This window comes from Etheostoma cragini, chromosome 5, assembly GCF_013103735.1.
Source record: "Etheostoma cragini isolate CJK2018 chromosome 5, CSU_Ecrag_1.0, whole genome shotgun sequence".
Classification (NCBI taxonomy): domain Eukaryota; kingdom Metazoa; phylum Chordata; class Actinopteri; order Perciformes; family Percidae; genus Etheostoma; species Etheostoma cragini.
The window spans coordinates 17,052,294-17,078,099 of record NC_048411.1 but is presented as its reverse complement, the minus strand read 5'-3'; the positions used below and the strand labels follow the sequence as shown (position 1 = coordinate 17,078,099).

Genomic DNA, 25,806 nt, shown 5'->3' with positions numbered 1-25,806 from the left:
ATACACTGATACATTGCCCAGCCCTATAGTAGAAATACTCTGTTACAAGTCCTGCATTGAAAAGTTTACTCAAGGATAAAAGTAGTCAAAGTCCTTTATTTATTATTGGATTGTAATCTATAATTTGATAAATGGTGAATTCTAATTGCTTTATCTATAATAATAACAATAATAATAATAATAATCATATATCATATATTATTTGATAGTTTGTAATAATAATTTGAATGTGTAAACCAACTTGTAACTCGATGTATCGAATACATGTAGTGGGGTTAAGCAGTAGATTTCCCTCTGAAATGGAATGGAGTAGAAGTGTAACGTTAAATAACATGGAAATGCTCAAGTAAAGTACAAGTACCTGAAAATTGTACTTAGGTACAGTACTTGTAGTAAATGTAGTAGCGCCTGTATCGCCCAACCTCTCAGGACTAATGAGAGAACCAGAAGGGAGACTGCAGGTAGGTCAGCTCTCATTAGCATTTAAATAAGGCCGGGAGGAGGAACGGTTTCAAACACTGTTTGTGTGAATAACTTTAGATTCCGAGTCCTGTTGGATTGTGAAGTCTGTGGTTGTAGTGGTTTGATTAAATTATTCATTTGAACAAAGGGGAAGCGTTGGTAACCATGATACTGCGAGGCTGCTCTGGGATCTGTCAGACATGTAATGATATTTCCTGTAATACCAAGAAGGAATGAAAGCCATTGCCTGCACTGAGTCTGACCTGGGGAAAAGATTTACAAACAGGATGCTTGGTATTAATAATCCGTGCCCTTAAAGAAAAACCAAGTTTACTCTTAATTCCTTTGTTTTCCTGGGTACAAATTTGACACAAGACTTATTTGCTGAAATGATAGTTTACTGAATAATACAGTTGTGTTTAGTCCACAGTAACATTCAACTTGGAACAAGCCATCATAGTGTATTTGCAAAATAAAGTACAGGCGGTGGTGTTTTTCTTTTCTTTTTTCAGAATAAAAGCCCTCATTCAGGGAAAATCAAGTCCACAAGCAACATCTGATGTTTACTCTAGTTTAGTCGAGAATGTAAAATATTGATTGTCATGTCTGGCATGTGTGCAATAGTGTAACATCTAAAAGCAGAAGGAATGTTTCCTTCACACAAAAATATGCCACGATTTTTCCTCTAAAAGACAGACAGACACTACAGTAGCTGTTACTCTAATGATATATGATGTTAACAGCTCCAGAGGCAGGGTGGCCCGAGAGATCACAGATCTGATCTCCATTACGCTCACTGACCTTCTCTTTTCTCTGTTTAAAGGTAAAGACAGAAACACTACTCGCTCTACGGGAAATGGCTTGCCAACATCTCCATGTACAGTTTGTGTGTCACAGATATGTCAAAGAAATTATTTTTTTTTAATTTTGAAGCACATACGTTTTTAAAAACAAATTTGGCCTCTCAAACATATCCTGACATCTGTGAGTCAAATCCAATGGCCCCAAAATCTCAAGAAAATGTAAACTTATCAATTTTTAAAACTACATTGAACATTGATAGTTCTATTGCCTCAGTTTTATGTATGAACTTTATATCACCAGGTAAATAAAATATTACCCTTATGACTTCAGGAATGGCTACATAAAGTATAAGAACATTTTAAATATGCAAATTAAATCAGAACCAAACATTGAAGTTGACTGGCCGTAGCACCAAACAAAGCACATTGTTTTGTATAAAGGGACCAAAGCCACAATTAAAATAATAGTCAGTTTTGCTCACGGTGCAGGCAGCGTTATTCTGTGGCAGGTGCAACAACATTTCATAAACTAATGGTGGTATGACTTATAACATTAATGTCACTGCTACACGTGAAGAATTGCCTCAATAAAATACAAAACATTGATAAAAACATTCAGGTACTGTAGATTACACTACAACAAGCTTTTTGCATAAAAATGTGTAAACCCGACTGAGGCCATATACAGTATCTCAAAATATAAAAGCTTCTTTTTTTCACATTTCACAACAAGTGGGTGAATGCAGGCCATGCAAGAGATTGCTTGTTATCTACATAAAAAACATATCAAGTCAGATCGTGCTTCAAAGTCCCTCTACCCATTTATCACCGAGTATCATAATCTCTCCCCGGCGCTGTTAAAGTCGGTGGCACTTTAGAGAATACAAAAAGATTCAAAGTAGTAGAATTCCCTCTTCCCTTTACAACGGGAAGCGTACTAAAAAGCTGAAAGAGGTTGCACACTGTGGCCACTTTGTCTCTATTGCAATCGAGAGAGTGACTTTCTGATCTGCTTGTGTTGGTACAGGATGCCGGGGCCCCACTTCTGTTCAGGCATTATTTGTGGATCCCAGTCTGTGTCAAGGCTAGGGATTCAGAATGACACTGGTGCCTTCCTCTATTTCTCTGCGTTGGAAAGTGGCGTGAGCCATCTCCAGATCCTCTATCACCGCCAACAGCCGAGCAGCAACGCTCTGACCTGGCTTCGACAGCGGAACATTGCATTCTGCACCATCTGTGAGGCAGAAAGTGTACAATGCTATCAGACAAAATTAGATGATAATAATAACAAAAACAACAATAATACGAGGGGTCCCTCCATGGCAGAAAATGTACTGTTTGGATGCATGACTGCAGCCTCACCTGGGTGAGCATCACAGTTATTTTCGTTATTGCTGGACGTCTGATCAGCTTCTGGCATCTCCAGATATTTTTTCCTGTCATATCGGTCAGAAACAATAATCATATGATCACTGACTATTCTCCAGAAGTTGCTTTGTCTTCAAATGCTCAGAATGGGCCTTTTTTTGTACAGTAAAGGCAATAAGTCTGTGTTACCTCATTTGACAGAAATTGATGAATTTGCCTGTTATTTCTGACAATTCCGACAAAACTCAAAAATGTTAAAAAAAAAAAAATTATATTTGAATAAATTCCTAAGAGAGTCCGGTACAGCCTGACTGAGATGAGATGAGTTTATGCTCTGCTTGTTCAACAGTTGTGTGGTAAATTGCTCTTAAACACAATGAGAGGATTTGAATTGCTATTTTTATTCTCAATTCTTTTCATTTTGGTCCCGTTGATTATCTCTTTTCTTTTGGGGGGGGGGGGGCGAGGGGGGGTTGAGTGACAGTTAATCAGCAGCAGATAAGAGCAGAGCAGAGCACTCATGTGTTGCAACGTTGACCTCTAGTGTACAATTAATGAACTGCAGCCAAGCTGGGGACATTTACTCCACCGACCTGAGTTTGTCTCTGCCCTGGAGGAGCTGCTTGTAAATGGTCTGAGTTTCTACGTCGGGATCCAGCGGGTCACTCCAGTCACCCAGGGTCACAGCTGAGTGGGTTCTACTGCAGCCTGTAACTGAGAGCCAACATTTTAGTCAACAGCAGCGCTTCACATGTGGACCTCATAACCTATTCTTCAACCTTGACAATTTGATGGCGGTCTCAGAGTACTACAAGTGTGTAAAATAGAGTTTAAATAACTCGGTGGCAAGCTAACCCCCAAATCTGGTAGGCCTATGACCCAAGAAACACATGAGTTATGTGTGGCCTGGGTACGATTCTGTTGGTAAGGACTGTGGAAAGCAACATGTGAAAAGTCATCAGATGTAGCTTTCAGACATTGATTAAATGGAATTGGCCAAGAAAATTGCACTGTGATTCTCAGAACTCTTAACCAATGACGCTACAAGAACATGACAGCTACAAATTGAGGGTGAAGTCATTAAATCGCAAGAAGCATATTCAATCTTTGAAACCAGCTAAGGACTGAAGTAATGCATGTTGATGGATAATACTGCTTATGCGCTGAGATGCTGTCAATTCCTGATGATCCTTCTGGGGGAGTCCATGGCATAGTTTAAATATTAGGTTAGACATTTAACCCGCATCCTAATTCCTAATGGAAGGCTTTTAAAGTTTGATCAGCTATCATAAGTAATAAAAGCAGGATTACCAGCACGGCCCGCCTGCAGGCAGCAGGTCCACTTGCCGCTGCGATGAGCCCCTGGGTGGAAAGAGGGCAGCATGCGCTCATTGTAGATGCTGACTTTTCTGATGGCTGACAGCCACTGGTTCAGCTCGTTCACATTCTAAACAGACACAAACATAACATCAACCATTCATTTGGTGGTCTACTGGAGTCATTCTGAAATCAAATCAGGAACAAATGTTGCTATCCATAAATTATAATCCTTCATCAACTAAATTAAGTTGTACAATGTTTATGCCTAATCTTCTTAATCTATCAATTAAATGTTAAAATAAATCTATTTTTACAGTAAAAAAACATTCTTCACTCAACCCATCCAGCCTCCTTTATCTTATAAAGGTATTAATTATTAGTAAGATATTTTGTACGCATGTTTCTGTATATATTGCATATTTCATATTAATGTTTAATGTGCTTGTTTGTTTATGTATGCACCAGTCACCAAGGCAAATTCCCCGTTTGGGTGTAACTTATTGTGAAGAAAAAAAAAATTCTAATTCAGAAAACTAGTTGTAAAATTAAGTAAGTTTATGTCTGTGCTGATCCAACAAAAAACATTTTCCTGAAATTGGAACTGGAAAAAGGAAAGCACTTTGTTGGCGACTGACTGGTGTCAGTACCAATGCACCTTGCACTGGATGTACATGGTGTGCAGCTGCCCGTCGTTGTCCTGGGTGATGACCTGCATTACATTCTGCTGCTGAAAGGCATTTTCATCCACCCTCTCCACGGCGCACACGCACTGAATAGGGATCGAGGAGCGCACCTGCAACAATTAAGCCACAAACAGCACACCAATTAATACAAGTGTGCAGGCCGCTATGGATGCATCGTGCTTTTTCACCCTAGATCATGTACACAGAGGTTTAATTTAAAAATACAACTGACATTTGATCACAGAGCAAATTATTAGATCAGTGTCTAACACAGAAATATTTTGCACACATTAGGCGAGAAGGAGAAAAATACAAGGAGGAAGTGGAGATGAGATCAGCATCCTAGGAAAGGCCGCTTTAAAGTGTAAATCAGCCACTTCCAATTGGAGCTCACTTTACTAAAACTGGAGTGCTCGAACACAAAGGGGGCCAGGATATTGTCTGCCATCTGATCTGCAATGTAAGCATGAATATCCACAGATTTCAATTACCCCTCGCCTTTATTCCTGTCACACAAAGACGAGACTGGCTCAAAGACAGACTGGTTTTTCTCTCTCTCCCTCTCTCTCTCTCTCATGAGAGGAGATAATTATCACATGGTTAAGGACCACATGGTATCAACACTAATGATGTTCTCACAAGGAGATCAACACAAGTACAATACAAGCGAGATGGGGATGACTGAAATGCTTCCTCTTTTTATGAAAAGTTCATAAACGCCCTTCAACGATTGAGTAATCCATTTCATTTCATCAGAGGGCATACCAGCTTCTAATAATGGATGAGCCACTTTTACATGACTTTGATTCAAAGTATACTCCCTCTATTTTTGGCTTGTATATAAGACAAAGAGAAGAAATAGGCATTTATAGACAGACATTATTTGTGTTTTGATCTAGATGTCCCAGTAGAAGACTTCTGAGCCAAATGATAAACATCTGAAACAGTGGCTGGTTACCAACATGGCTAGTAAAGTAGAATCAAAATAATAGAATAGTATTAGCCACTAGTACAGTACCAACCTGCCAATCAGACGTCTTGGCGTAGGACAGCGTTTCACTAGTCAGCCAGAAGTAGCGTTTCTTAAAGGCAAAGCGGGATAGCAGTTGAGGTCCCTCTGCCTTGTGTTTGTGGAGGTACCCCTCTTTAACTGTGACTGAGGGCATGAACACAGCCCTTTGTGGCACCTCAGACACTGCAGGATGGAGTAAAAAGAGTTTTAAACAAAGAATGGACTGTACAGAAAAACTTTGCAATGCACATGTAATGGCATGTTCAACCATGTAGACACAAGGTGGTGCTGCGACAATAAACAGAGTGTTTTATTGTGAAACTACTGTACAAGTCTTAATTTTCAGCACTTTGTTATTGATGGCACCTCAGCCTCCTTCATCACCACGTGAAGGAGACTTCAATGAAGAATAAAAAAGCATCCACTTCTGTCCAACAAATCCACCTGAGTAGCCTTAAATGTCAAACTGGCCTTTAAGAGAAAAGAGTGTGTGTGTTGTACAGGAACATATCAAAGAGGAAAGAAGTCTCGCAACAGTATCACTGACACTTGACAGCAAGACCTGTTGGGTAACCAGTGTGGCATGTAAAAACGCCTTTGGCTTCGCACTCCAGCTCCCCGCCAACTACTTCGTCTTATTTCTAGGCTTCTAGCTAGTAATAAATATTTCACTACTGCAGTATTGTTTTGCTTAATCCTGATATCAGCTGGGAGCCGCTACGCTAGCAGCTGGCCTGTGGCTGATTAGCTCAACAGCATGACCGGTTTTCTTTATAAGTTCAGCGATGTGTTCACTATTGTCAGCCTTACCAATGTCATGATCTATGTCGATCAACTTGTCCAGAAAGTCTTTGACAGAGGCCACACTGCGTAGGATGATGGGGTGAAGAGGCGCCATCCACTGCTCCTTTCCGTGACCCAGCTGAAGCCCCAAGTTCCCGACACTTTGCAATGCCTGGTGAAAGACCAAGACACAATGTCCACTCAACACTCACATCTTCAGGACATCAAAATCCTCAGTAACTGACAGAACTCAGTGTAATTGATTGCGCATCTCAAAGTCGGGGATCAAAAGGGTCCCTGAGGCCAAGCATGCTGTGAGACCCTCTGTGCGGCCCACACCTGGCCTAGGGCGAGGAGGAAGTCCCTCTCTGATGCTCGCCTTTGAACCGCAGTCTGGTTGCAGAACACACAGAGGTAAAAATAGCCTGTTCCCTTTCTCTGTAGAGGACCCATGGCAACAGCACTTCAGCACCATGGACAGCAACCACATAACCAATACGTGGGAGAACAACATTGTTTCACTTTCCTTCTAATATGTGACCATGACCATTAACAAGATCAAGGGTGTTTATGTTAGCAGTCGGGACTCCCTTCCATTAAAAAGCATGGTGAGCTCAGTTATGTCCTACCAGACACTTGTCCTGCCAATCACAAGGAAATGTTTTTCAATTGTGTCTTCTTTTGTAATTTGATCTACTTTCAAATGAAATAGGATGTTTAAGAGGGGCATAATGTTAGAGGGTATTGATAAATGTTTTCGGCAAACAATTACACTGAAAACTACTGCATACTTGTTGGTGAAGCAATCCACTGTTCAGATGTGCTGTGTATGAGCTTAGGTAGTAACAAATTGTGTCTTCTACATAATGAATGAAATCCAGCCTCAAGGACACTAACAGAGTTATAGGAAAAGAGAACAGGATATTTTTACAGCATTATTGATTTTACATACTGTATGTTATAGTTTACCATTTAAATCTCCAGGACGTACGGTTTTATTTTGACGTAAAAGTTACTGTGGGAGAAAACATATTGCTGACTGAAGCATAATATAATTACATTACAAGATGTGCTTTATCTGATGGTTTTGGGTATTATTGCATAGAAAAGCACTGCGGCCAGCACATAGAGTATAAAAATGATATGTTGCATTCCTGCTTCATATTTATAAGTTTAACACTCGCAAATAAAATTCCTCACTGCAGACAACCAGCATGTGGCCCTGCATCTTGTGCATCCATTTGATGTCTGGAAACAAGTTATTCTTGGCAGTGTCTGTGGGTATGTCTGTGCTGTGAATTGTACCTTTGCCAACAGTAGCAGTGTTCTGCTTGTGCGCGTATCAGCGTGCTGATCCCTCAACTGGAACAATTTAGGTGTGAGGATTGCAGGAGCAAAGAAACGCAGGAAAAAGAATCCACTGATAGCCAGATATTTCACATCCTGTAGAAATTAAGTACACAGATGTAGCTGAATACAAAACACATAATGTCCACATTTTAAAATCTCTAAAAACACACGCATTGCAGAAGCATCAAATTGCAATAAAACAGTGTTTTACTTCTATGGGTTATGCTTTAGACTGACCTCGTTCTCAGGCTCAGAGAATTGCTCCTCTACTCTCTTGTGTAGCTGTTTGAAGGCCACTCTCATGACAGGAGGACACTGATCGACAGATCCCACAATTGATTCAATGATGCTGGTTAAGTAGCTTTGCAGCAACTCCACACTGCTGTCTCGCACCTCTGCCTCTGATAATGCACCCTTAAATGAAATTCGTCTTCAGAGAAAAAGAAAGATATTATTAATGACTAAATCCCTGTGTCAGAAAACTACAGATTATACACAATTCGCAAAACAAAGCACCCTGTGTTGTGTATGGTTTTTAATGCCTCTTATAATAAAACTGATAACATCTCTCTTTCTGATTGTGGCATTACATGTAAGAGAATGCTATGAGATGAGTGCTAAATTGAAGATGCCCATATTAATACAGTATATATATATATATATATATATATATATATATATATATATATATATATATATATATATATATATATATATATATATATATATATATGTATATACACACACACACACATACAGGAAGTGGAGACAACAAACAAAGGTGATGGCGGGTAGATTGACTGCAGACATAAAGCACATTAGATCCTCCCTCCATGTCAGAGATAGACCTCTCAGGGGATTCATAGCAGTTGCCAAGCAACAGCCTTCCCCCTTTTTAAATTCTTTTTTGTTAGCACAATATCATTATCAAGAATAGACAGAGACCACTGAAGTTAACTGAATATCTTTGAGTTGTGCAGCAAACATGAGGTTTGTACAAAATGGTACATACCTCATTCTTTTTTCTTTTTTTTTACCATTTTCTGACACTTTATAGACCAAACTATGGTGTGCCGTTTGTAAAGCAGCTCATGCTGAAAATAACAGCAACATTTTGTCACATTTAGCTTCAAACAATGTTTAAAAAACTAGTATGACTTTTGTAGGGTCACTTTTTTGCACTTTTACAGCAATATTTGTCAACTTAGAGATATTTTAAATAGTTAAATCAAAATATTAAATGTTACACCTAACTGTTAAAGCTGGTAAAATGGTCAATTTAAATGTTAAACGAAACTCTAAATGTTATTCTAAACATTAAATCTAAATGTTAAATCTAAATGTTAAATTTAAATGTAAATCTAAATATTAAATCTAAATGTTAAATCTAAATGTTAAATCTAAATAAGTCCCACCGCACCCTTCATAAAAGTGACACTAAAAACTCAAAGTATTCTTCAAATACAGTTTCTCAAAACATGTTTATCATTTTACGTAGTTATCTAAAAAAATTAATCCATCCATAATCCATGTCCAAGAGTTCATTTGCATATTTTGAATATGCACATTGGTTAAATAGTTAGTTTCATCCAAATCATTTAGATTCAACATTTAGATTTAGATTTAACGTTTAAATTTATCATTTACATTTAGATTTAACATTTACATTTAGATTTAACATTTACATTTAATAGTTAGAATTAACATTTAGATTTAGTTTTAAAATTTAGATTTAACATTTACATTTAGATTTAATATTCAGATTTGACATTTAGATTTAATATTCGATTAGAAATTTAGATTTAAGATGTAATATTTAGATTTAGCATTTAGGTATAACATTTCATATTTGGATTTAACTATTTAAAATATCTCTAAGTTGACAAGTATTGTTGTAAATGTGCAAAAACGTGACCCTCCAAAATTCATACTAGTTTTTTAGACATAAAATGTGACAAAATGTTATTTTCAGCGTAAGACCGCTTTACAAACGGCACCCCTTACCAAACAACTCATCAATTAGTCAAGGAAATAATCAACAGATTAATCGACTATGAAAATAATTTGAAATAGTTTCAGCCCTGCTGTAAAAGTATCAAAACACTCAATTCACAGAGAAATGCAGACAACCCATATTCAGAAATTCTGACTTTAAATGAGCCATCAGCCATATTCTATATAAATAGGTAGAAAGTGCTGCTGCAGTGCTGTTACACTCATTCCCTGGCTGCAATAACTAAGTGTAATGAGAGTGCAGCTGTGGAAGACCTGAAATTGCTGACCAATCAATGTAAACTTAGCTTTTTCAGGAGAGGGGCTTAAAGAAACTGGTGCTAAAAAAGAGCGTATAAGATGATGAATACCATATTTAGACAGACAGTAATAACAGACAGTGTTTTTTTAACATTATAGTGGGAAAACATATTCTACTACAGGGGTGTCAAACGTACGGCCCGCGGGCCTAAACCAGCCTGCCAAGAAGTTCAATCTGGCCCACGGAATAAATCTGAAAGTGAAAAATTGCAATGAGACATGAGCTAGAATTTTTTCAATAAACTGCTATTCCTAAATTGTCCGCTAGGGGCACACTGTTTTAGACATGGAGCAGCTGAAAGAAGAAGAAAAAGAAAAAAAAACAATGCTGAGATAGACACAGTTAATGTTCAGTGATTACTACCATACATCTACTTACTTTTGTACTCGCCTTTACACCCTTGTTAGCCAAAATGTCTTTGTCAAAAAGGAGAAAAGTGGATATTGATTTTAGAGTTTTCCAAGAAAAATTGACAGCTTCCTATTTATTCACAGAGGTGAATGGGAAACCTGTGTGCTTGGTGTGTATGCAACACCTTTCGGTGTTTAAGGAATATATTATTCGGCGCCACTATGAGACTCAGCATGGTGAAAAATACGACAGCCTCCAAGGACAACTGAGACGAGAGAAGATAATTAAGTAGCTGGTGGGTCGGAAGAAACAGCAGTCCATTTTCACTCAGAGCCGAGAGGTCAGTGAAGCAGCGGTAAAAGCCAGCTACATGATTGGTAATGAAATAGCATTAGCATTTACTTCTTTCCACTAAAACAAAAGGGAAACACATGAATGTATTGTTTGTTATAGCTATGATGAGCTGTGAGCTGTGATTTTAATGGTCCAGCCTACTTGGCATCAAATTAGGCTGAATTAGGCCCTGAACTAAAATGAGTTTGACACCCCTGTTCTAGTAGAAATCCAAAATACAAGTATGAGCCTGAAAAGACGCATGATATGGTATTTTTAAGCACCTGTGAAGCAGATCTGGACTTTTTAAGGTCACACAATAATCATGGCATAGGAAGACCCAGCAGAATATATTTTAGGTATGTTTTACCTTGTGCGGTTCAGGTCAATCTTACATGGGTCCAGCTCAATATACTTCTTCTCATCAAAGATGCGGTTGATGACGGGCTTCAGCACCTCATGCAAATACAGCATGCCAACAGCCTGACAGCAAGACAAAACCATATGTTGAAGACATCTCATCTTTGCTACAGGGATTCTTTTCTAAATATGTAAATATGCATAGTAAAAAAGGTAATCAAGTTACAGTATGATGCAGACATTTAACTAACTTAGTGTGTATTTAATAGAGATAGGGGACCATTCAGGAATATTGACTAAAAGGATTTGAAATAATTAAAATTCCTGACAAAACAGGACTATAAAAACAGATATGCCAACACACCTTCATGAACTGTTCCATGGCCTTGGAGGAAAGGGAGTTGGAGCGAAATAAAGTGTTTGGATCAGCTATGAGAGTAAAACAAAAGATTGATGGATTAGTTTTGTAGTAAATCATAACATAGTTTAAAGCTATATTGTGCAGCTATTTTATGTAACTGAATGTCCGTTACATTCAAGCCATTGCCAAATGAGTTGATACAAAGCTAATGAAGCCTATTAGCTCCCAAAATTCTCTCTGTATTTCTCAGTACGGCTATGTTTACAAAATTATGTTATCTGGCAACAATCACGCGCAGAAGCGCGAGTGATGTGTTTTAAAATTAATCGCCACCAGCAACTGTGTGAAGGAGGGATCACCAAAGGCTTGAGTCGTTTAGATAGGCCAACAGTCTTGTTGTCATTACTTCGAATTCCTCATTCAATGCCCTAAATGAAAGACGCTGAGTTTGATGTGTATCGGAACACAGAATCAGAGAAAAGATCCCATCACTGTATTACAAGCTCCCAATGAGTGTAATGAAGCAACATTTAAGCTTTCACAGAGGAGAGTCATCAGGCACATAATCATGCTTGATGAAAATCTTTGACAGTGCTTCATTACTTTGTCTACTTTGTCTGTTTCTACCTTCAATTCAAGCTTTAGGCCTGGCGTTTTCTTGCTTTGTTTTCTGTCGGTGTGTGTGTGTCAGCCAAAAATTGATCTGCTTTAGAAACACAGAGCCCAGTGTCACAAGTGAGGGCAGACTGATCTTGCAGCAACTTTACTAAAAATCCTTCAAGGTGGCAATACTAAAACATCTACATTGACAGTAATGCGTTGCCAGGTAACATATTTTGATTGTCTCCGTCTGAGGGCCCACAGTTGTGAAACTGTGACATCTATTTGGGTGAGCTGCCCAGTATGTGTACAGTACATTATTTTCCTTTTTTTCCCCCTCTACTTTTAATGTCTGGCTGTTTATGCCATCTATTCTTGATCAAGCAGTTACAGTTTAGCTCATGTGGAGTTGCTATGGAAACCTAGGCACTAAATCTGCTTATTATCAAACTACACCAACTAACCAGAACCCAAAGACCCGAGCACAACTCTGTGTGAATTAGCAATGGGGATGTGGTGTGGAGGCAAAGTACATGACTAATACAGACCACAGAGAAGCCATAAAAAGACCGTTGGGTGAGTAAATAATTGGCATTAGGGAGGTAAATATAGTGCTGGAAGACAGAACATGAATCTTCAGAGACCTTGATGTCAGTTCAGAGTTTAAATAGAAGCAGCCCCTCAGAACATTTCTGGAGAGTGGAGCAAGAACATTAAACTGGAATGTCACAAACTGACTAACACAAACACTGACTAACAGAGATAAACTAAGGTTCTAAGCACATTGCATATTATGTAATCACAGTTCTCGCATGTGAAATGTTTTGAGCAAAAATATCAGCTAATTTTCAACTGTAGTCCTAGTTACCTATTATGCATGTCTTTATGGTGGAAGGAGACCGGAGCACCCGGAGGAAACCCATGCAAACACGAGGAGAACATGCAAACTCCACGGAGACAGACCCTGCCCAGACTAGTGCCAACTTGCTGTGAGGCAGAAGTGCTAACCACTGAGCCACCGTGCTCCCTAATAATAATAATAATAATAATAATAATAAATAATAATAATAATAATAATGGTTGCCCGATGGCCCGGGCAAGTAAAATGCCTTAAAATCTTCCAATGATCATCCTATCACAAATCACTGTATTGTCCTCTTGCCCCCCTCCCCTTGCCCCACATTGGAGAATGATTTGATTTGTTGAAGAAGAAGACGATGATGGCTGCATACAATATAAATTGAAAGAGAGTGTTTCAAGCATCTTGGAAGAAAGAGTTTTCTTTGGTGGCAGTGGAGGGATGTCGGTTTTGCTGCAAGTCCGGGTACAAGGCAGATAGAAGTGGACCATTTTTCAAAGCAATGTCTTCACTCAGAAAACAAATGCTGGAGTGCCATGATAAAAGCAAGCAGTATTTTGACAGCTAATTACAGATACGGAGGTAATTACCTGTTTGCAATTAGATTTGATACTTTTTCTTTATTCTTTTTTTATTTTTCTCCACTTTCAGTAGGAACTTTAACTCATCTATGACCCTGTCCATGATGCGTTTGAACATTGTAAATACAGATCAAATATAACAATTTACTTCAGTCCTTGTTGTTATTTGATAACCACTGACAAAAAAAGGATTTGTATAGGGGCCAGTAAACATTTACTATGTAACTAAGTAACGTTGAAAATTGAAGCCTGCCCTTAGCAACGGCTTTGACTGACAATGATGATGTTCTTCCTTCAGTCTTACTGGTGTGGTTGACTTCCCGAGTGTTAAGGTAATCCAGGAAGGGCACCACCAGGCCCTGGCCCAGGTAGATCTTCACCAGGGTCATAGCCACATCCTGCCGGCTCTCAACCGTGTTCACCTCCTCCAGCATGGTCAGAGCACTGCTATCCTCCACCTGGTGGGAAGAGGACTCAGGGAATCACATTCTGCTGACTAGGGCTGTGCAATTAATCAAAATGTTAATGATCACAAAAACTGAATAATCGAGAAAAAAGATTATTTTCCACATTACATTTTGCAAGTAAACTCTTATTTTGTCTTGTGTTCTGAATGAGGAAAATATGATCAAATGGGAAAAGTGTTAAGACAAATTTTACAGTTCTATGTTTTCACTGTTGATGTTTTTCCAACTGTTTTTTTTAAGTTCAATAACCAAAATAATTCAGATTTTTTTTATTTCATAATCAAGCAGCCCTACTGCCTACATGGGCCAAAAGTTTTCTGTCGTCACAAAACCAACACAGACTTGATGACTTAATGAGTTTAAATGCTTGTCAGTACAGAAGATGCTGACCTCTGTCGGGGAGATGACTGACTCCACCAGAAGGTGAATGAGTGGCTGATAGTACACAGACGGTAAGATCCGATCCTCCACCAAACGCACCTTCAGACGCAGCGCCCCCAGCTTGCCACTGGCAAGAAGAAAAATGCCACATCATTTTAAAAAAAAGGATATTTTCTACACACCTTGTTATTATCGTGATGTAAGCTCTCATTAAAAAACATCTTGTAAATGTGTCTATGAAAAGCAACCAGAATAGTACGTGAAAAAGATTAATTTCAAACAAATGTTTTCTGGATGACTATTTTTTTCTACAAGTGAGGCCAACCAAGGACACTTGCTTTTTTGTTGCGTATAATTCTCTTTCTTAGATGATCTACAAGAATATCTATATTTTTGTAAGACGAAACCTGGATTATATCAAATAATATTTAACAGGCTTACCAATGGAGGAATTTCATTGCTAGAATTAAGAAATCTGTCAAAACATATAGTCCCAGAGGGGATATCTTTTCCCATGATATTACTTTTTTTATTGTGGTGAAAGTACATCTCTAACCAGCTTATACTCAGCAGTGTGATCCTCTAAAAAAAAAAAAACGTTAAGTTTCACTAATTTCCTAATAAACGATGTCCTCTGGTGGGTCACTCAGCTCTCTTTGTTCTAAAATGATCTCCATTAACAGAATAAGTAAGAGACCTGTCTATGTCCTGTGAATGTTTATTAAAAAGCATGGAGTATGGACGGTAAAAAATACTTTGCTTGAGTGCATTTTAAAACACGGATTGCTGCTTAACTTGAGTATTAAAAAAATGCTAAAAAACAATGCTTGAATCAGTTACACAAACACACAAAGTCGCCATATTGGACAGACAAGCACACACATAATCCTCACCCAGCATCAACCTCGTTGTTTCCCAGGGGAAGCAAACGAAACCAGCCCTCTAACAGAGGTGTCTTGTGCAAACAAGCAAAAGGGATTTCCACCTGTGGAAAGGTATAACAGACAGGTATACAATATCATTACATGCCTTTCAACTTTTTACATTTTATGCTGGGAAATACTGCACTTCCATGTGAAATATATTTTGTAGAGATAAAATATGAAATCAGCAATATTATAGCATTGTTACCTTTCCAAGAAAGTCATTCTTGCCCACCATGTCCCAGTCCCAGACCTCCACAGTGACAGTCCCTTCCTCACTCAGCTCCTCTGGATCCAGCTCCAGCTCCAGGGTCTCTGCCCAGTGAGGGAAACGGGTCTTCTTGATAATCTAAAAACCCAGCAGGTTGGGGTGTCAGAAAACCCCTCAAACCTTACATGTGTACAGTTAGATAAAATAAAATGACAGACAATCAAACAAACATCAGGGTATACCCCCAGAAAAGCTGTTAAGCCCTGTGGCAAATGTTTTTTTATTTATTTTTTTACGAAAGCCCGGCACGGACCTGTCACAGAAAGATGGCAGCATGAAAGTAGGGCCTCATAGTTTATGGGATAACCGACTCATGGGCGGAATTGCAGAAATTGAAAATTTAAAAACACTTAACACAGATTTTATAAGGACCTACATTAAGATTTGAAAATATGACTACATCTAAGGCCCTCCACTGTAACTGTAGTGTCAAAACATGTTCAAAATACATGTAAAAAAAAAAAAAATGATTCCCTCTTACAATATAGTGGAGAAAACCCTTAATAGCAGAACATGTACTTCTGGCTCCTCTGAAACCAATACAAACTATACACATGCACGCACATAGAGCTCACCGAGGTCTCTGCGCTGTGGTTGTTGAAAATAACTCTTGTAAATGGATCAGAGGTTCCAGAAATGTCTCTCGGAGCCAAGTCTCTGTGGGTATTGCCAGACCAAAAGACAACACAACTGATCAATACACTCAAAATGCTCAACAAACTCAGATTACGTGTTCTGCAAATGAAATTATTTTGAAGAGAAAAAAAAAAACAGCACAAAACAAAAAAAACACTGTCTTCCACTTGACCTTATACCTTCGAGCTTGATTCATATTCATCCGATGCATGTTTGAATAACGCAGTGTCAAGCAATGATTGACATGCTCATTAGTGCCCTGCCTGAGAGGAAGAGATTGTAGCCTGGGACGCACAGATGGGGCAGTGAGTGGTGTGATAGTGACAGTATGACTCAGATAGGGGAGTGTTGAGGCCTGCGGGGTGATGGGGATAAGATATCAGCACAGAAAGAGCGATGATACAGTGCCGGGTTCCAGCTACAGTAATGTGACTTCTGACTGATGACCAGTTTAATCCTCTTAAAACTACATGTAAACCGTTTCTAGAGTCCACCTAGTCTGCTAATCTGATGTCCCTTGTTATTTCGAAATGAGCTAATTTTCCTCCCAGCAGCGGCGGGATTTAAAGCGAACAATGATGTTACCTGGCTTCAATGACTTGACATCGCAGGTTGATCTTATCTGCGTTCTTCAGCAGCTCCAGACTCAGATGGATCTCTCCCTGGACTTCTTCATCAGGGTCGACCCTCGTCAGGTTCAGCCAGCAATCTAGTCCTGACCACGGGGACATTTATTATTAAAACAACTCTCCTGTCAAGCATCAAGCATGACATCAATTATTGAATCTCTTATTCAATAATTACTTCTTACTTTTAGGATTTGGAGTGTTGATGGTGGAAAACAAGCAATTTGTTAACTTCACCCTGGGCATTTTTTACCACTTTTTTGTCTAATTAAATAACTAATTGCTCTGTTACACCCTGCTATGCTCTGCTGTGCTCTCCTACGTCCTGTAACGCCCTGCAATTCCATAAACTAATACTATTTCTAGTCAATCTTCCATTATCTTTTATTGTGACTGTTATTGCCACTATTCATCACACCCCCAACCGGCCACGCCATACACCGCCTACCAAGAATCTGGGTCTGTCCCAGGTTTTTGCCTAAAAGCGAGTTTTTCCTCGCCACTGTCTTGGGGGAATTACTAGAATTGTTGGGTCCTTGTAAGTTATAGAAAGTGTGGTCTAGACCTACCCTATCTGTAAAGTGTCTTAAGATAACTTGTTATGTTTTGATACTATAAATAAAATTGAATCATCTACATGCATTTGAATAAGTACATATTTTTAATATAGCAAGTGGAAAAATGTCTATGATGCTGGCGAGTATAATACAAGGTGAAGGCATGTACTGTCACAGAAAATAAAACGTAGTCCTTGATAGTCTGAAAAACTAAATCCTGTAATATTGCTTTGTCAGTCATGTCACATTCAATATGTTTTAATATTTCAAAATAAAATCAGACATAAGCAAGGATACAATTTCACAGCAATGCTGTGAGAATATTCCTGTGAGGGAGTAACTGACTCAGTGTGCCACCACGTAGCAATGAATCACACGAGCGAAGGCCATGCCAGGTGGCTCTCGGGAGAAAGACGCATCAGTATGCAGCAGACATAACCCCGTAAACACTTTGAGCAATCTTATAAAACGGCAACTTCATCACAACATTCCATATTTTAAACGCTGTATGTCTGGCCAAGGCAGTGCAGAAAGCGCTAGGGTTCATGCTGAGGTAAACAGTGTGACTAATATCTTGGATGTGAAAGCCTCTGTAAGGAGACAGACATGAAATGCTATGAAGCCATTGAAAATGCTTTGGCTGATGTTGCCGAAAAGATTCATAAAGTACAATAAAAAAAATGCAGACAAGCACCAGGAGAGCCATCATTTCACATGTATCAATGTGATGGCTGATTTCATTGCGCGTTTACACAACTCAACTCTTACATAAATGTAAGCAAATCAAACGAAATGTGTGAGAGAGCATTGAGAAACATTCCCAGAGTCTCCGTCTAAAGAAGGTCACGCGTCTCCTCGGTCTCTCGGACCTTTGACCCGGCCATATAAAGCCATGTGTGTTTAACCTATGAGCTTTGGTCATATGATGCAAAAGATTTGTTTAGCCATACCTTTAGCTTGAGAGCCAATGGCTTCTTTGCTCAGAGTTATCTTTCCAATAACATCATCATAGCTGTAGGAGGGGAAGAGAGAAAAGAAGAGATTATTTGATAGAAGCTATTGAAAATGCTTTCCAAGTTGACTGATCTTGCCATGGTTAAATGAGGTAAATTTAAGGACAGGCAGATTAGTAGTCACGAGAAGAGGAGAGAAGAACAATTGAATCACTCAATATGGGCGACCATCTGCCTGAATATGGATTCATTTTGGTACAGCTTTGACAGTGTTACCCAATCGTGTCCTCGTCCATGACATGAAAGGAGAGAGAGTGAAATCCCATTGGGAGGTGCAGTGTGTACTCCTCCCCCCAGAAAGGACTGAGGTTCTTCCACACTGTGGCAGTCCTGAAATGAGAAGTTACACATGCTTGTTAACCATCTTTACGCAGAAACACCACGTGAATGTATGCAACAGGAGAGACCGTGGTAATCAGATACCTTTGTAAATGTGGCTTATACTACATAAGCCTTTTGTAAGTGTATTTGAGGGTAGACAGAGGATTTGCTTTTTCCAGTAATATGCTAAATATACTGGTGTTTGGAATCCCTCTTAGGGATCACAAGATGATTGTTGGCAGAGGAGAGAAGAAAAAAGCACAGGTCTGTTTTTTCTGACTTGTGTCTACATGTTTGCAGCTTTGTGATATACTGATGGTTTAACTTGTTCGGGCCCTCAACATTATTCCCTTTATACAATTTAAGAAATCCCTCTTTGGGTAATCTGCTTACAGTTTAGCAACATATGCAACGCGACAAACAGGCTTTGCTTTATTTCAAGAGATCACATGGTGAAAAGGAGAGGAAGTAAAACTGTCCTGCCTCAAAACTACAGCAGGATCAAGGTGGGCTCAGTATGCCGTCTGGATATATCAATGTAGGAGGGCTATTAAAGCCAAAAAGAGTTATCCTATGTCTACAAGCGGGGCTGTGCATGGAACCTTAGTACCTTTTGGACATGGATTGAAAAATATAACACCAAGTATTTGAAAAATAACACGTCAGGTACTGAAAGTTGACACTGAATCCCTGGTCAGATTTGTAGCCTTGCATACATATTCTTCCATGAATAGTTCCTGATTAAGATTACAATTTTGCCAATTTTGGACCTCCTAAATAAAAAACAGGCTTATACATTTCATAAAGAAAGCAATCAAAAGTAAGGTTTTAGCATCAATACCAATCATGTATTATATTTTATAAAAGGTTCCAAATATGTCAAACAATACCTCTAGGGATCTAAGAATCCTGTCGTTATAATAAAAAAATATTTTTCTAAGAGTGCACTGCAAGATTTTTTACCCACCACCATCAACTAGCCACATCATCCATGGATATCACACTTGAGGAGTCAGTTGGCCAGTTACACAAGTACCACATAATCAGTGTGAGTGTTTGCAGCGAATCATTGGGCTAGATGAAACAATGGAGCCTTCCCATGTTCTTGCACACAACATAAATCTGGGTAACTGTCAATTGTCAAATAGCACAACTTTGGAAAAATATACTGGACTGTACAGCTGCTTTTTAGAATAGTTTTTGGAGGATAACATCATCTGTACTCTTGCACTTAACCTGAGAACATCTCTAAACCAGCTCCCAGCATTCTCCTTGCTTAGCCTACACTCGGATCTCCCTGCAATAATTGATGCACCCTCTCCATGGTTACCATGTGGGTGTTTTAAAGGCCAGACCAGTATCAGGTTCTCTGTGTTGGAGGAGTCACGCTGTGGGCACCACCACCCGATCATACACAATCCACCCGGGTTTACATGTGCAGAGTTGCGGGCGCTCAGCCAGAAAACTAATTACTGCAAAGATCCTAACTGTGAGGACAAATATGAGTACGAATACTCTGCAATGGACAGCGATAGCTCCACATACAACAAGATACTCTTCATGCACATATTATGCAGATCTTCATTTAAAATCAGAGAGAACTTACCTGGCCACAACTTCATTGTCAACTTTTACAATGCAGTATGGATCACTGGTTCCGGAGCTTAAGATGACAAGAAAGAGATATGGCAGCACGAGAGATATTAGCACGGTCAATTTGCCTGTAGGTAAGCTTCATTTCATTTACAATTGTCTTTAAGCTGAGGTAAATTCGAGTCGACAGACCATCTCCTCTAATTCCTTCAATTAGCCTAATTCACGCGGAAGACAATTTACAAGACATTGGCGTTTCAATTGCAGTCAAAACTTTTCTCTTTTCCAATTACCTGATAAGTAGCTATTAAATAATGTTGAGGCTGTATGCTATATATTCCAAGAGATAACACTTGAGCACAGAAGCATGCCATTCAGAAATTACTTACACGTCTTTGGCCGGGAGGTTCCTGCCCTCGACAATTCTAAAATAAAGAGATGTGTTTTTAGCCATTTTTAGTCGAGTAGGCCTTAGCTATGAATCCAATTTCTCCTATGTTCCCATACACGCTCTTATAAATAGTGCTCCTTCCCTCCGCAAGTGAGTTTTTCTTCAATTCATGGCACCTTCGGCGCGTGACGGAGCACAGCCCACCAGTAGCGCGCGACACAGGCGCGCATCATGCAGCCAGTCAGCCAGTCAGTAGGTTAAACACAACACAGTGGGCCACAGTGTGGGACACCGGTACTGTGTTCTGGCGTTGTCAGTCTTATACCAGGTCTTCTTTTAAACGAGCCAAATGACTGACCTGTCAGAAATGTCCATTCTGAAATAAACGTGATCAAATAACCTGCAGTCACAACAACATTATTTGTTTTCATATAGACATCGTTCACATTCTGTTTGTAATTGGCGTAATTGCCTTTTTTTTTAATAAACTGTCGTGCTAATTTATAATACCCACAAATGTATTATCATTCGTACCTGAATCAGGTCCTTCAGAAGCGTCTCTTCTGTGATACAATGCGTCCCCTGGCGCACACATTGAGCTACTGCACGGGCAATTACAGACAGGCATCTTGACAGCCAGCTTGACCCGGGCCGGGGTCCTCTTCGGTGTGAATGGACATCCAACTATCGCTTTTTTTGTTAGTCGAGTTGGTTTTTATTAACTTTAACCGCGTTTTAACTTAAAAACTTAAAAACATCATTCGATGCAGGGTAGTCTCCAATAACCAACATATCTGGTTTCTGGGAACTTTAAACCATAAAATAATTACATTATCCTGGTACTTTGCAGCTAGCTTAGCTGAAGGTCCCTTTGCTGTGTTTATATGTCCACTTAAGGAGATGGAGAGTTATCCTGCAGTCACTGACGGAGATTCTACAAAACATCAAGAAAGACATTATTACCTGTTATCTGAACTGCAAACCTTAGTCAAAGATTTACCAAGGTAATGTTGCCTTCCTTCACGGAATCCAGAGTAGTGGTAATCCGTTTTAGCCGTAGAGCGAATTAAAACGGAATCTTAGTTATAATTGTTTGTTTGTTTTCTCCATGGTTAGCTCCTTCCAGCAGCGCCTGTCCTACACCACGCTGGGTGACCTGGCTCTAGCACTCATAGATGGCACGGTCTATGAGATTGTGCAGGGGCTTCTGGATATTCAGCATCTCACAGAGAAAAATCTGTACAACCAGAGGCAAAAGCTGCACTGTGAACACCAAGGTTGGTGCTCTGCTTTGTTTCTCGTAAAGAACATTCCATTCCATTCAATTCAATTCAATTCAATTCTAAAGCATGTTCCACTTAACTAGCCCATGGCTGTTACCTGGATAATTGTTGATTTAAAACCAGAAATCCCCCTAAATTTCTGGTTTTAATTGTTGATTTAAAACCAGAAATCCCCCTAAAATTAAGTACTACATCAAGTACCAAACCTGCTTCTTGGAACAGACATTCAGTGTAAGGTTTTAAGTGTAAATGTCAGTGTGATGCTTGACTGGTTATTCTTTTTGTGTGTAGCACTTAAACAAGATCTTGTACGAAAACACAAAGATGCCTTGCAGTCATGCAAGTCTCACAACCTCGCGCTTCTCAAATCTAACCAACAAGCAGAGCAAGAGGTAAGGCATTGAAAATCCCATTACCTCTGACAACTAAAAGCGATGATGGAAATTGCCTTATTCTTTTTTTGGTGAACTGATAGTTGTGTGTTATGCTATTAGGCTCTGGAAATTCGTGTGCGAGAGGAACAAAGAATGATGGATAAGAAGATTGTAGCAGAAATGGATCAAAAGGTGATAGACCAGCAAAACACCTTGGAAAAAGCAGGAGTCCCCGGATTTTATATCACCACTAATCCTCAGGTAAACGTCTACACCTGTCTGCTCACTGTAGTTAAATACATACTAATGCCACAAATGGCAGGGTAGCATCTACTCCGCAGTGTTGTGGAGTAGAGTTGGGCGGTATCCAAATTTTGATACTGTCAAACCTCCTCCCTATTGTACTGTGGTATACGATTTTACCGTGACTAAATAAAAATGATGACGTAAGTCTCAGACGGCGTCATCAAACTGTTGGCTTGTGTCGACACCGTTCAGCAAGGGAATACCAAACGCTAATACTGAAACACGTCTGCCTTCTCATTAGGTCAGAATCCTAAATGCTGCCAAACTGCAGAAGTCATGTTCTTCTTCGAGACCTGGTCACTCATTGCGCAACTTGCCATCGTTCCCCCTCTCTCTCTCTTTCTCCTCCACACTGTCACTTGATGACAATCACACATAAGCATCTTTAGGCATTAAATAAATTAAATTTCATATTTAATTCTTGTCTCCTATATAAGTGCATTGCATTTTTGTTTTGTTTTATGGGGGTATTGACACTGATACCGTTGCTATATTTAAGACCCCGCGGTATACCGGATACCGCCCAACCCTACTGTGGAGAAAGGTCTGGCAAGTGAGACTAGGTAGCGTCAGCAACATGCACCTCGTGATGCAGACAAAGGCCCAGCAGATGGCGATGTGTGTCCTAACTAATTGCCCTTCAACCGTTATGTGTCCTTTCAGGAGCTGACAATGCAGATGAACCTACTTGAATTGATCCTCAAGCTTCAACAGAAGGAGTCACAATCTGGATTCATTTGAGCAAGAGGCCTGTTTGTGCCAAAAGAGGGGTAAAAGTCATGCAATGGCCACAGACTGCACATGCTCAAATTCCAGTAATTGTGAGATTCCACGTGTGTCGGTCAACACGTGGCATTGTACTCTTTCACAACATGTTTACCACTTCCCGTTATAAGGGTAATATTCACCCGAAGTGCTGGTTCTCAAGTGGATCCAGGAAGACGTTTCCAGTCCTGGGGAAAGCAGTAGCAGATTGTGACATCCTATTGTAAAGCCAGGACACCCATTATGAAATTATGAAACAAATGTCCTTTACAGACACATAATATTGACATTTAAGCAGAGTACTGAGGGAGAAGGCTCTGCCCGAAATTAAATAGTGGAGCATCAAAATGTATGGGGTTACTGTTGTGACCCTCCTGCAGTGAGATGGTCTACCCGTAAGGGCCTCCTGAGTGTCAGGTATTTTTTGCTACTATTAATACTTTATTGCGTATCATGTTTTTGATCTGTTTAGTTTGTTTTAGTTGTGTTGGTACATTTACATAGTAATTTACTTTTTTTTTTTTAAGTTAAAGGGGCTGTACTTGACATTCAGCACGTGAAAGGTGCTCTAGGGGATGTCATGTGTGTTTTAGGCTAAATTTTTTGTCACATACAGCAAACATCTCCTCACTATCTTGAGCTGCCTGTGCCCAGAACACACAAAAAAAAGAGGTCTCGGTAGACAGCCCAGGGTCTACAAACGGCAACAAAAACAAAATGTGCCCACCCGCATCATGAAGCATGCACAACAGTGTTCCAGTCAATAACCAACAAGAAGGATTTGGGGGTGGAGGTTGAGGGGGTTAGTGTGCAAAAGCACAAAAGGGAGGGGATGAGGAGGAGGAGGAGGGGCAAGCTAGTCTCGTTTTGTTTGACAATACTTTGAACGTCAACAAGAAATAACGTGACCCAACATCGCTTAAGGCACCTTTTAATATAGCAGCAAACAGAGTATAGTTGAGTAAGGGCGCCCAGAGCAGATAATGAAGTTACACTCCCTCTGTGTGTGTGTTGTAACCAGAGCTTCTCTGTTCTTTTTTTTTTGGGGGGGGGGATAGCTGGTCTGGCCGCGCATGCATGTTTGTGCATTTTCTGTGAAAAACTTAGCTATTTCACGTGTTGGGGGAACGGTCTGTGAAAGCCGTGTGGAGGACACCCCAATTTGTTTTCCTCCAGTATTTTGATTATTGCCCCACATAAATAAGCAACAAGGAACAATTGCATCCATGATATATTTTACATATGATCTAAACCAGTATGGATGGTAGCATTCAATATATTTGTTTCTATTAAATGAATATTTTTTCATAAAATGAATGTTCCAAAAAAATACGAAAATGTCTTTGTCTTTTATAAATAATTAAACAGAATTAAGTTCTGTTATTGCAAATCTTTCTCAGTGCAGTGATTTGCAGCACTGGGTTCCAAATTATTTCATCACTACATGACCGGCTTATTACAACAAGCACATCAGATTTATTGCCAATCAAGTTTACACATGCAAGGAATTTGCCTTGGTGTATAATGTGCATACAGTTAACAATAAAACATATTTAGAAAGCAACAACAAAAGTACTACTTCAGTCAAGAACATAACAGAAAAAGAAATATTACAATAAAAGCATGTAAAAAAGACCTAAAACCTAAGTGCAGTATAACAGTTTTAGAAAGGAAAGCACAGATAAGAGGGGACGGGCTGAGGATGAGGAGGCGGGAGGGGCAAGATAGTGTCATTTTTTTTTGGGAAAATAAATTAACAAGAAATAACGTCACCAGACGCGTAGAGCACCTTTACATCTCCTTGCAAGATTTTAACAGCTGTCAATTGAAAACTAAAGGGAACGAGGCATGCTTGCCGAAGTGTGGACACTAGATCACCTATCCTGTGTTGTATTTGTACTGTTGACATTGCTTCAACTATGGAAATACAGGTTTACTTTAAAGTGTTTTACTTACTGAAGCTGTTAACGTTCCTTACATACTATTATCTTCATCTGATTCTCAAACATGTTCAAATTTACATTTAGGGGTTACTTATAGGCAGCGTTTGAACCTTAAACTGTAATGTGGGTGGGGCGCAGGGGGGAAGCCCTTTCCACGGGATAAAGGTGACTGCGCCTTTAAGAGCAGTGCGTTGTGGTTATTCCTCGGCGCACCTTCTGCTCCATCCGGCTCCATCACCAGACGATGCTGTCGGTACACGATCCGTCCTGCCTACACGATCCGTTCTGCGCATGCGCAAGATGTTCACGCATGCGCAGATGATTATTGTGTTTTACCCATTAACGGTCTATGGTTTTACCAGGCTTCACGACACTGCACGATCCGTCCTGCACATGCGCAAGATTTGTTGCAAAAA

The 25,806-nt window shown here is 39.5% G+C and overlaps 3 protein-coding genes across 6 annotated transcripts in view; 2 read left to right on the top strand and 1 right to left on the bottom strand.

The window, feature by feature from the left end:
* Positions 1-842: 842 nt before the first annotated feature.
* Positions 843-21,295, bottom strand: LOC117944836 (rasGAP-activating-like protein 1). Of its 3 annotated transcripts, XM_034872008.1 has the most exons (22): positions 21,254-21,295; positions 20,718-21,077; positions 20,342-20,398; positions 18,631-18,744; positions 18,352-18,413; positions 16,804-16,933; positions 16,158-16,239; positions 15,520-15,660; positions 15,282-15,373; positions 14,398-14,515; positions 13,845-13,998; positions 11,504-11,568; positions 11,150-11,262; positions 8,019-8,211; positions 7,737-7,874; positions 6,459-6,603; positions 5,659-5,831; positions 4,609-4,746; positions 3,945-4,080; positions 3,227-3,347; positions 2,628-2,701; positions 843-2,499 (listed from the first exon to the last, which is right to left on the bottom strand). In XM_034872008.1, the coding sequence occupies exons 2-22, from the start codon at positions 20,780-20,782 to the stop codon at positions 2,351-2,353; spliced, it is 2,460 nt and encodes an 819-aa protein (XP_034727899.1). In that variant the 5' UTR covers positions 20,783-21,077; positions 21,254-21,295; the 3' UTR covers positions 843-2,350. The 3 variants fall into 3 exon arrangements, with proteins under 3 accessions (XP_034727899.1, XP_034727898.1, XP_034727900.1); XM_034872007.1 differs by lacking the exon at positions 21,254-21,295 and having other exon boundaries at positions 20,718-21,152; XM_034872009.1 differs by lacking the exons at positions 843-2,499; positions 2,628-2,701; positions 3,227-3,347; positions 21,254-21,295 and having other exon boundaries at positions 4,011-4,080; positions 4,601-4,746; positions 20,718-21,154.
* Positions 21,296-21,376: 81 nt separating this feature from the next.
* On the top strand, positions 21,377-24,094 carry dgcr6 (DiGeorge syndrome critical region gene 6). The gene is made up of 5 exons (XM_034872105.1): positions 21,377-21,723; positions 21,836-21,996; positions 22,294-22,394; positions 22,497-22,637; positions 23,346-24,094. Exons 1-5 carry the CDS (start codon positions 21,620-21,622, stop codon positions 23,421-23,423), a joined length of 585 nt encoding a protein of 194 aa, XP_034727996.1. The 5' UTR covers positions 21,377-21,619; the 3' UTR covers positions 23,424-24,094.
* A 1,465-nt stretch (positions 24,095-25,559) lies between these two features.
* Positions 25,560-25,806, top strand: part of slc7a4 (solute carrier family 7 member 4) — a 7,914-nt gene continuing 7,667 nt past the window's right edge. The window contains exon 1 of one of the 2 annotated variants that reach the window (XM_034872026.1): positions 25,560-25,634. The gene's annotated coding sequence lies outside the window, so the exon portion shown is untranslated. The remainder of the gene's footprint in view (positions 25,635-25,806) is intronic. The other variant, XM_034872025.1, reaches the window with a different exon arrangement.